At 45.6% G+C, this 12,031-nt stretch overlaps 1 protein-coding gene across 1 annotated transcript; it reads left to right on the top strand.

Annotated features, from left to right (window-relative positions):
* Nucleotides 1–630: 630 nt before the first annotated feature.
* Nucleotides 631–11,988, top strand: LOC108137151 (histone-lysine N-methyltransferase EHMT2). The gene is made up of 10 exons (XM_017258717.2): nucleotides 631–2,261; nucleotides 4,281–6,335; nucleotides 6,406–6,644; nucleotides 6,714–7,084; nucleotides 7,154–7,395; nucleotides 7,466–7,656; nucleotides 7,718–7,879; nucleotides 7,952–8,489; nucleotides 8,562–8,935; nucleotides 9,501–11,988. The coding sequence occupies exons 1-10, from the start codon at nucleotides 1,410–1,412 to the stop codon at nucleotides 9,712–9,714; spliced, it is 5,238 nt and encodes a 1,745-aa protein (XP_017114206.1). The 5' UTR covers nucleotides 631–1,409; the 3' UTR covers nucleotides 9,715–11,988.
* Nucleotides 11,989–12,031: the final 43 nt, after the last annotated feature.

The following is a 12,031-nucleotide window of genomic DNA, read 5'->3' as shown; positions in this document are numbered from 1 at the left end:
CTATTCCGTATAAAAATGACTGAAACCTAGAGCGCACGCTGCAAATTCTGCTCGCAGTACCACAATGCATTACTGCTGGATCTCTGGAATAAAATTACTCCCACATATACGGGGATCCTTGCCTTTTTTAGAAACTGTGGTGGCCTTCATTGCAAACCCGTCATAACAACGCAATCAGCTTCTCTTCTTTGTCGTTCAAGTTGGCAAATGTCTCGGTCGCAATATGGATGTCCTGCTGAGCATTACAGAGTTTAGTAAACTCACTCATGTTCATTAATTTTAATTAATTTCTTTTGGATTTGCCAAAATTCAAAAGTAAACAAGCCCAGATCAGCTGTTCGTGCCACTCACATGTCGGAGTAGCATTAACTAAATGCTAATGCGCCAATGGAATCAGGCACATTTAAAAAGTCCACTAATGCGGCAATGGAATCAGGCTATTAATGAAATTTAAGTATTTTAAAATGTTTGAAATTTGGCGGGCGTTTGTATTTAGTGGGATATTTTAGTGGAAACTCATGGTTTGGTCGCGGGCATTTTGGGGTTTGAATGCAGTTTCACTGCCTGGTAACACTGATACTATTGTTGTTTTCTGCTTTTTCAGCGCGGTGCGGTGTCTGTGTGCGTGCGTGCGTGTGCGTGCGTCCCCAACACATGTGTATGTGTGTGCGTGTGCTTTTCTTTTTATTTTTTTTTAATAATATTTCTCACTGAGCTGCGTTAAATCGAGCCCAAAGAAAGTAAAAAGCAATCGCGAATTGCGCCTGAGAATATTTCACCTTACAAAATTCCCATTCCAAAATCGCAAAAGTGACTGCAGGCAAAGGCAGCAACAAAACGCAGTGGCAGCGACGTCGGCAGAGCAACAACAACAACAATCTAGGTGGTGCAGAAGAGAGAGAAAGAGAGAGGGAAATATATTCGACATGTGAGCTAATCAGCGATTTCTACAAACATTTTCTGCTTCTTAAGGCCACCAAAAAAAACCGAAATAACACCGAAGAAAATCCGCGAGAAGTTCGACATAACGATTAATAATTTAGTTTATGATTTATTTAAGTGACGTCGCGTGTTTTTTTTCTCAACCAGAAGATACAAAAAAGGGAGAGAAGAAAAAACAGTTAACTTGTGGCCACCAAAAAGCAGTGCAGTCGACGTCGACGTCTCTGCCGGCAGAAGTGGCAAGAAGAAGAACAAGATTGGAGCTCAAATTTTAATAATCTTTGATTTTTTTTTTGAAGCCCATATAAACAAATCATTTAAAACTTGAAAAACAATGAGCAATCGCTTAAAATACTTTACTGCAGACCCAAACCTTTTTTTTTTGGTTTAACCATGGAATATTGATTACCAAAAACAAAGAGCATTCTGAAAAAAAGTGAAAACTAGTAAAAAAACAAAAAGTGAAAATGACGGAGTATGTGGAGCTATTAAATAGTATGTCCAGTACCTTTAATAGCGATTGTGCTACTTCAACTGCGGAGGGTGGTAATCTTCTAAATTTGGATTTGGCGGAGGATAAAACCCTCAAATGGCGGAATTTGGCCAACAATCAGTTTGCCTGCAAGGACAAAAAGCACAAGGATAGTAAAGAGGAGGATAGAAAGAAGGCCACGAATTTAGAGGAAATCGAGGATATTAAGGGTCTTTTGGCGGATGTTGTGGATGCGGCAGCTGTCAAGCTGGAAGAAGAAGAGGCAGCGGCAGAAAAAGCTAAAGAAACTGCAGAAAATGCTGAAAAACAAGAAGAAAATGCAGAAGAAGTAAAAGAGAGCGCAAAAGACGAAGCTAATGAGCAACTGGAGCAGCAGGAAGAAGAAGAGCCAAAAGCCTTGGAAGAAGAAGACGAAAAGGAGGTAGAAGAGCAAGCAGTGCAGGCCATAACGGTAAAGCTGGAAAGCACCGAGCAGGCAGAGAAAAGTGCAGTAGCAGCAGCAGCAGCAGCAACGTCGGCGTCAACGGCGGCAGCGGACGTGCAGAGGGAAAACATTAAGACTGAGCAGCAAAAAAAAGAAGCAGCGTCGGAAGAAGAAGCAGCAGCTGGAAAACAGGAAGCAAATGCAGAATTACCCATAATAACAAAAGGAACACCAACAACAACAACACTGGAAACGGCAACAGCATCTCCACTTGTTGTCAATTCTGCCGACACCGGCGTCGACGTCGCTGCTGACGCAACAAATTCAAATTCGAATGTGAACACCGAGCTCCGGGCGGCGACGCCGGCAGAGATATCGGCAGCGGCAGCAGCTGATAAAAATGTAAGTACATATGTATGTCTGTGTGTGTGTGTGCGCTTCGAAATTCCTAATATTTTTTCGTTTAATTTAGAAGTCTTAACCCCAGATAAAGTATTTAAATGTTTAACTTAAAAATCTTTAAATTTTAAATGTAATACACAAGGTTTTGCAAAAAGTAATGTTTAAATATAATCTTAAATTAAAATTGGCAAGTTCAAAATTGTAGTGTTTTTGATCTTTTATTTTGTTAAAAGATGTTTTGTATATATTATTTAAATTGGCAACGAAGATTCGAAGGAAAATGTTCAGAAAATAATAGGTGTTAGGGGGTTTCCCTTTTTTATTGGTCTTCAACTTTTTCTTATCTATCCTTTATTTAAGACACGTTTTCTGTGTCATGCCATTGTTAATTATTATCACCGCCTAGGGAAAAGCTTCGGTATTGAGAAAAAAAAGTAAAACTATGACGAGCTTAAAAGCTTTGCATTTTTGCCTTAATTTATACAAAAGATTTACGGCCAAGTTAGCATAACCCTCTTCAAACTACTAAACTTATTTTCTATACCATTTAAACTTAAGACTTTGCCTCTCTTTTAATTCCTAATCAATTTCTGGCAGCAGATAAGAAGTCGTCGTCTAACTATAACTCATCACTTGGTTTAATAGTACAGGAAAATTCTTTATAATAGTTTCGAAAACATACAAAATACAAATATCACTCGCTAACATATGGGAATATTGGGTTTTACTCATAAAGTAACCAGAGTTTGGGTTCTTAAAATGCTTTACAATCAGAAAGATAGAAGGTTCTTATCTAACGTACCGTAACTTGTTTGATTTAAGGGATAGATTACTTATAACTCATCGCTGGATGAATGAAAAGAACACAACGTTAATGGAGAGAATATTTTTATAAAACTTATTTGTCATTAAAATAATTCCCTTATCAATTGTATTGTACTTTTGCTTATTATTAAATGGTGCATTTCAGCATTTTAAGTCTTTGCTAGAAACTAAAAGTCGCACAGAAAATATGGTCACTAGTGCTATAATATATATAAATATATAAATACATATGTAAAATAAAATGAAATTAGCCTTGTCTTGACCTTTACTAAACTAAATTAAATGTAATGTTCTTATTAGTTTGATTTGCTTAATATATAATTAAAAACACAGAGAGAGAACAAAGAAAGCATTTACCATTTTAACTGCAGTATTAAAACTCAAATTTTTGATTTCACCCAAATATGCCAAAATTAACAAAAGCATATATGTACATATGTGCTAATTAACGTAAAGTTGTCTTTCGATAAAGAAATAAACAAAATCGATACTAAATAATAAATAAAGTAAATTGCATAATTGTTAATATATATATGGAGGTACTATAAATCAATTAGTTTAAGAAGAGTAACAAAAATGTCTTTATTTATAATCTAACTTTCACTAATATAGCAAACTTTTAAACTATTATGTATGGTTGAGTGCCCTTGAAATCTCTTTGAATTAGAGAATAATTACCCTTATTGATTAATCGAGTTATCTGAAATGTAAATAATCTTTACCAAACTTTTGCAAGCAAAGCTTTTCTGCTGGTTAAATTATTTACAAAACGATTAAAGTTATAAACATATGCGCCTGCCTTGATGGCATTTTTCTACTCCCTCCGAAGATAAACAGGATGGGAAAAGTAAATAAATACTTTAAATACTTTTGCATAATTCGAGAGCGATTGGATTTGGATACACATTTCCATTTCCCCCACCACTCTGAACATTGGGTAATTGCATCCAAAACAATGGGGGTTAAACCATCCATCCATCCATTCATCCTTTTGGCCAGCTGGCCTCGTGTGTTTGGTAGAACCAGTTGCCTTGGCAACCCACGAATCCATTCGAGGCATTCCATCAGCGCTGCTCCTCGGTCCTCGGTTCTCAATCCTCGGTCCTCCTGCTAAACACATAGACACACACTTATATTGGGGATTTGTATTTCTCCAGTCCGCACACACACTGAATGAGTGTCTGTATTTTGCAGGAACTGGTTTCACCTGGCGGAACGCGTCGTTCGCGAAGGACACCGCGACCTACAGACACGTCCACGTCCACGCCAACGCCCACGCCCACAGCAGCCAGCAATGAAGCAGCCGTTCAGGTGGAGATGGCAGAGCCCGATTCGTCGGAGATTAGTTGTCGTCTGGTGGAGGTGCCAACGCTGGAGGAGATTGCAGCAGCAGTTAGTCTAGAGTTGAAGCAGGAGCCGGAGAAGGAACCGGAGAAGGAGCCGGAGAAGGTGCCACCAACGACGGCAGCAGCTGCAACACCCTCGCCCGAGGAGAGTCCAGCTCCGGCGCCCAAGCGAGGAAGAGGTCGTGCCAAGAAGATAAGACCGGATGCCGAGGTGGACACCAGTGAGGTGCTGCCGTTGCCCCTGGGTGAGGATTCGGTGGTGGAGAAGAAGCCGGGCCGCAAGCGGAAGCTGCCGGAGGAGCAGGCGGCGGAGCACCAGCAACTGAGCGGCGACCTGGTGGTGGTGGTGAAGACCGAGCAGCAGGAGGAGCTCCTCTCCCTGGCAATGGATGCTCCCGCGGGCGATGGCAAGCGGATGCGTCGCAGTGTCCGTCTGGGCAATCGGCTGCCCGTCGACGGTGCCACCTGGGAGGAGGTGAAGACGGAGACCCTGCTGCCCGCCCACCTGACGCCGGCGGAGCCCTCAATGATGGAGGTCAGCCCGGTGACCGTGCCACCGGCTGTTCTCGACGAGAAGACGCCACCCAAGAAGCGCGGACGCAAGGCAAAGATTCCCCCGGGGGCGAAAATCGAACCGGGTACCTCCTCCTCCTCATCCACCGTTGCGCCCACGCCCCTGACCAATGGCAGCAAGCGGACCACACCCACGGGCGGAGCCGAACTGCAGTTGCCCAAGCGTTCGAAGAGGCGAATCAAACCCACGCCCAAAATCCTCGAAAACGACGAGCTGCGCTGCGAGTTCGAGACGAAGCACATCGAGCGCATGACCCACTGGGAAACTGCAGCGGCTGCAGCAGCAGCAGCAGGAGCAGCAGGAGATGGGGATTTCGAGACACCGCCGACGGGGGTTGGAGGTGGATCCAACTCGTCGGCATCGCGACAGAAGAGCGACAAGTCGGATGGCAGCAATTTCGATGGTCTTCCGGGCCATCCCGCTGGCACGAGTGCCATCAAGAAGCGACTCTTCTCCAAGTCGCAGCGCGACATCGAGAACTATGGCGCCGCCATGCTGGCCAAGAGCAAGGTGCGTCCGTGCCCAGATGTGGAGCAGTTCCTCAGCGACATCAAGGCGTCGCGCATCAATGCCAACCGCTCGCCGGAGGAGCGCAAGTTGAACAAGAAACAGCAGCGCAAACTGGCCAAGCAGAAGGAGAAGCACTTGAAGCATCTCGGTCTGCAGCGGAATCACAGCGAGGAGGCCACCGACAACGACAGCTCCAATACGGACAATGAGTTTGTGCCCACCACCAGGGTGCAGGTGGGCAAGCCCAGTGTCACGCTGCGTGTGAGGAACACGCAAGTGGCCAAGGAGTTGCCCACAACATCGGCGGCGGCTGCTGCTCAGCAGAAGTCATCCGCCAGCCGAAATCCGGCCATTGTGCAGCCAGCCAAGGTCACGCGAAGAGTGGCAGTTCGAGGAGCAGGAGGAGCAGGAGGAGCGGGAGCAACGACTGTGACAGCCGGAGCAAGTGCAAGCTCAAGTACCTCCATTGCCACACTCGATGCGGAGCAGCTGCACATGCTAAACACCTCGATCCTGGCGGATGTGACGCCCATCAGGGACGTGGATGCCAAGCCCGGCACCTCGAAGACGGCCAAGTTCATCTGTCTGTGCCAGAAGAGTTCGCAGTACTATGCCCGCAATGCGCCCGACTCCTCCTACTGCTGTGCCATCGACCACATTGACGAGCAGAAGATCGGCTGCTGCAACGAGCTCTCCGCCGAGGTGCACAATCTGCTGCGGCCCAGCCAAAGGGTCAGCTACATGATCCTCTGCGACGAGCACAAGAAGCGCCTGCAGTCCCACAACTGCTGTGCCGGCTGTGGCATCTTTTGCACTCAGGTGAGGCCATTCCATCATCACTCACCATCTATAAATCTATCTGGACTAAGACAATGTTATCAATTTGCAGGGCAAATTTGTACTGTGCAAGCAGCAGCACTTCTTTCATCCGGACTGCGCCCAGCGTTTCATCCTGAACACGCCGTACGAGGAGGGACGTGGTCAGGAGGAGCAGGCCGTCAAGTTCAGTAGTCCCATGCTGGTGCTCAAGTGCCCCCACTGCGGACTGGACACTCCGGAGCGCACCTCCACGGTGACCATGAAGTGCCAGTCGCTGCCCGTCTTTCTGCCCACCCAGAAGTACAAAATGTGAGTGCAACTCTGGGTTTTAATATTGTATAGCAACTAGTCAACTAATTGCCTTTACCATCCACGCAGCAAACCCGCCAAACTGACCACCTCCTCGCATCTGGCACAGTTCGGAGGAGCTGGAAAGGCCAATAGTCCAGGAGCCAAGGCCAAAAGCAAGGGGGTAACTTCCTCCGTCGCCGCCGTTGCCGCGGGCGCAGCATCCTCTTCATCATCCGCCTCGAAGACAAACGGAAGCCAAAAAGGCAAGGCGGCGGGCAACTCCGGCCAGGCTCTGAACACGATCAACTTTGCGCAGTTGATACCGGACTCCGTGATGAACGTGGTGCTGCGTGGGCATGTGGTGTCGGCCAGTGGACGCGTGACCACGGAGTTTACCTCGCGGGACATGTACTATGCGGTGCAGAACGATGACCTGGAGCGCGTGGCAGAGATTCTGGGTGCGTTTTTGCTGCACTGCATCACCTCTAATCCCTGTAATTCCTCTAATCCTTATGTTTACTGGGCAGCTGCCGACTTCAATGTGCTGACCCCCATTCGGGAGTACCTGAATGGCACCTGCCTGCATCTGGTGGCCCACCAGGGCACCCTCCAGATGGCCTACCTGCTGCTCTGCAAGGGCGCCAGTTCCCAGGACTTTGTCAACATTGTGGACAGCGAACTGCGCACGGCACTCATGTGTGCGGTGATGAACGACAAGTGCGACATGCTAAATCTCTTCCTGCAATGCGGAGCCGATGTGGCCATCAAGGTGGTTACTACTACTACTACTACCTGATTCTAAGCCTATTTAACCAATATAAACTGTGTGCTATCCACAGGGACCCGATGGCAAGACCTGTCTGCATATTGCAGCCAAGTTGGGCAACGTGGAGGCCACGCAGTTGATTGTGGAGAGCTATCGCGCCTCGCGGAACATCACCAGCTTTCTGAGCTTCATCGATGCCCAGGATGAGGGCGGCTGGACGGCCATGGTCTGGGCAGCCGAACTGGGACACACGGATATCGTGAGGTGGGCTCGTCTAATGCCATATTCCCCTTGAATTTAAATAAAACTTGGCGAACTTTCGCAGCTTCCTGCTCAACCAAGAGGCCGATCCGAACATCTGCGACAACGACAACAACACGGTGCTGCACTGGTCCACGCTGCACAACGACGGACTGGACACCATTAAGGTGCTGCTGCAGGCGGGAGCGGATTGCAATGTGCAGAATGTGGAAGGCGATACACCGCTGTGAGTATTGGCTATTGCCTGTCAAACCGAGTCAGAAGTGAAGAAGAATCCTCCATTTCCTGTCCCCTACAGACACATTGCATGCCGGCACTCGGTCACACGGATGTGCATCGCTCTGATCGCCAATGGAGCCGATCTGATGATCAAGAACAAGGCGGAGCAGCTGCCCTTCGATTGCATACCCAACGAGGAGTCCGAATGCGGTCGCACCGTGGGCTTCAACATGCAGATGCGCAGCTTCCGGCCGCTGGGCCTGCGCACGCTGGTGGTCTGCGCGGATGCCTCCAATGGGCGCGAGGCACGGCCCATCCAGGCGGTGCGCAACGAGCTGGCCATGTCCGAAAGCGAGGACGAGGCCGACTCGCTGCTGTGGCCGGACTTTCGCTACGTCACGCAGTGCATCATCCAGCAGAACTCGGTGCAGATCGACCGGCGCGTCTCGCAGATGCGCATCTGTTCCTGTCCCGACAGTTGCAGCAGCGATCGGTGCCAGTGCAACGGAGCCTCCTCGCAGAATTGGTACACCGCCGAGAGCCGCCTCACCGCCGATTTCAACTACGAGGATCCAGCGGTGATCTTCGAGTGCAACGATGTCTGCGGCTGCAATCAGGTGAGCAGCAGGGTGCTCCTATGCTCTTGCTATGTGCTCAAACTGAAATCCTTCTCTAATTTCCGGGTGCAGCTGTCGTGCAAGAACCGTGTGGTGCAGAATGGCACGCGGACTCCGCTGCAGATCGTCGAGTGCGAGGAGCAGGCCAAGGGATGGGGCGTTCGAGCACTGGCCAATGTGCCAAAGGGCACCTTCGTGGCCACCTACACGGGCGAGATCCTCACCGCCTTGGAGGCCGATCGGCGCACCGACGACAGCTACTACTTTGACCTGGACCACGGGCACTGCATCGATGCCAACTACTACGGCAATGTGACCCGCTTCTTCAACCACTCGTGTGAGCCAAATGTCCTGCCCGTTCGCGTTTTCTACGAGCACCAGGACTACCGATTCCCCAAGATCGCCTTCTTCGCCTGCCGCGACATCGATGCCGGCGAGGAGATATGGTAAGTCCTTAATATTTGAGTAATTAAATTAGCTCATCTCTACTTATTTATGTTTTCAATCCCTCAATTATTATGAAAAGCATATAAATTTTCTACTTACTGTTCCAATTTAAATTTATGAACTAAGAGATCATGTGAAAGATTCAGAATTCTTTAGATTTTAGCTCATATAAGTTTTGTATCTTTTGTTCTTAATAACATTAATTTATTTTATTGATTGCCAGTTAAACTAAACAGAACTTAGGTTTTTTAATAAGGTGATAATTAACACAACTACTATTCCAAATGTTTGGTTTTCGACTTTTATGCTTTATTTGAGTTGCTTGCTCAAAGCGTTAATTGGGCCATTTATTGATAAATGTGTTTTTCGCAAGCCAAATTAAACATTTTTTTTTTGAGTAACCAATTAAGGAAGCCAGAGAAATTGAGAAAGATCAGGAATAGTTGAAAGACATTTATACTTTGAGTTTCTAATTTAATTACCCTCAAAAAGAAAAAGCTTTTAAATTGTTTGCATATTCCTGTGGAAGTCTTAACCAAATGATGTTTGCTTCCTTCTTTTTAGCTACGACTACGGGGAGAAGTTCTGGCGCGTGGAGCACCGCTCCAGTGTGGGTTGTCGCTGCCTGACGCCCGCCTGCAAGTACGCCTCCCAATCCCCAAGCACAAATGCCTCGCCCACGGATGCAGCGACTGCAGCGGAACCGGAAATGGGAATGGGAATGGAAACGGAAACGCAGCCACCCACAAATGCCTCAGGAGAAAAGGAGCAGGCGTAGGCCACTACCACCAGCACCACCATTACCATCACCATAACACCATCACCATCACTACCACCACCAACCACGACCTCAACTCGAAATGATTCCAGACTCCTCAGTCTCAGCCGACAACAAAAAGAAGAGAATACCCACCAAGCCACATGCATCAGACATCTGACATCACAGCACCAGCAGGAACGATCGCCATATATATAGGATATATATATATACACACATATATATATATATAGTATGCATGATGAATCGAAATTGGAGCCGCCTCCACGACGAGGGCCTTCTTCTTCGACTGCCAAATGTTTCATGGTTTACAAATTTTTGTCTAATTTTACGTTTACATTTAGTTTTTGTTTATTATTAATTTTTGTTTGATTTTTATTCATTTGTTTTTACCCCTAATTATTAATATTTTTATTATCTCCCATTATTTTTTTATGTTTTATACGAGAAACTAACCACTTAAATGGGCAAACTATTTATGTGCAAATCCCAATTCCTTACCGACCTTTTTGGATGTGTGTGTGTGTGTGTGTGTGTGTGTGTGTGTGTGTGTGCGAAATGTAAATGTTTTAAACTTAAAATTAGACTTAGAGTTTATCGGGTGAATGGAGAATTACAATTGCGTTAAAGTGCATCTAGTCATAAGAATGAGGGAGATAGAGGTTTGAAAAAAAGAAAGGTAGGAGAGCTGGAAAACTCGTTTGTCTAGCTGGCAGTGTATTTTAAAGTTGTATTAGCATGTTCAAGAAATCAGTAAAATTAATTTGTTTTATTAGCTTCAAAAGGCCTCAAAGTTTAGTGTCTTTGTTCAAACAGGTTTGGCTTTGACTTTTACCATTTCAATTTCATTAGAAGGAATTAAAAAACAATTTCAACTATACTGAATGTAACAATAAAGCGAAAGAAAACGAGGAATTATTAAGCGGAAAACATGTTTTTTTTAATAACAAGCATTGATTGTAGATTAACATATAGCAGATAAGCTAAAGAGGAAACAGTGTCTATACAACCATATATAGTATATTGAATATATATATGTCTTTGTGCAGGGTAAAGTACTGATAGTCGTTAACAGAAGAATAAGTTCAAGTTGTTTTGTATTTAGCCAGAAAGCCCCCAATATATATATATATACACACACACACACACCCCCCCAAACTGGACACCACCTGCTCCTCCAATCCCGGCCAGAGAGATTTGCACAATTCGTTTAAGAATTTTTCAGTTTGCCAAGCAAAAGTTAGCCAAGCCACAAGTGCCTCAAAGAGAGTTATACCCCAAGTCCCCGTACCGCACATCATCCACTAGGAAACAGCCCCGCCCCCCGATACGGCTTCAGACCAACAAGGTTTATATACAGGAACTATCTATCCAGCTATCACTCGACCAAGATCACAAACTGCAATGCATTTTGGGACATGACCCTTCGATAGTCGACAGAGAATTGAAACGACGGACTGCGGTTCACTCACTATACTTAACGTGTGTAGAGTTCTCCGATTCCGATCATATATTCATATATTAGATGTATACAAATTAGTATCCTTAGTCCTCGTAGCATATCCCCCGCGTCTAACGATCCCCCGTATGTGCTATATAGTATATAGACTTGGATATCGGGCTATATTAACTTTGATGTGCGTTTTGCGTCTTTAGGTGTAAGCTGTAAATGTTTGTAACGACAATATAGCAGTATGTGTAGTTTAAGATGTAGGTTATTCCCCTTTTTTCCTTCCGCCTTTCAGCCACTATCCCTACCCCTAACCACTCCCCTTCTCGCTCCCGACACAAGGTCAAGGGTCAAAGGTCAAAGGACACAAGACGTTCCGCCCGCGACATTTCAACTGGCATTTCTATACGTATTTGTGTACCTACGATAAGCAAAAACAAAAAAGAAAGATTTATAAACGAATATGAGTGTATATGGAGTATGTATGTACGGTTTCGATGTCCCCGGATCTATTGCATCCGGATCACACTTAGAAATTATAGCGTAACTCACAAAACATGTTTGTTTTCATTTTAATTGTTATCGCTGACAGCGAATGGCTGTCTTATCTTATTTGTTTTGTTTGCTTCGGTTTCGTTTTCTTTTTTTTTTCTGTTTTTTGTTTTTGCAGACATTTCTCGAGTTGTTTCACCCAAAATAATGCCGATTAGTTTGGGGAATTCGAAAGTATGCCTCCATTGGAGAGGCACATTTCGTTTGCAATTACGTTAACGTTTAGCCATAAGATATTGAATCAATCAAATAAACAATAATTATGAACAGCATAAATGGTGCGGTCAATAAACAAATATCATCAGTGTGCAGAAA

The sequence above is a fragment of the Drosophila elegans genome, unplaced genomic scaffold, assembly GCF_018152505.1.
Source record: "Drosophila elegans isolate 14027-0461.03 unplaced genomic scaffold, ASM1815250v1 contig_149, whole genome shotgun sequence".
In the NCBI taxonomy this organism is placed as follows: domain Eukaryota; kingdom Metazoa; phylum Arthropoda; class Insecta; order Diptera; family Drosophilidae; genus Drosophila; species Drosophila elegans.
Note: the sequence above shows the minus strand (reverse complement) of the source record. Positions and strands in the feature narration are given on the sequence as shown.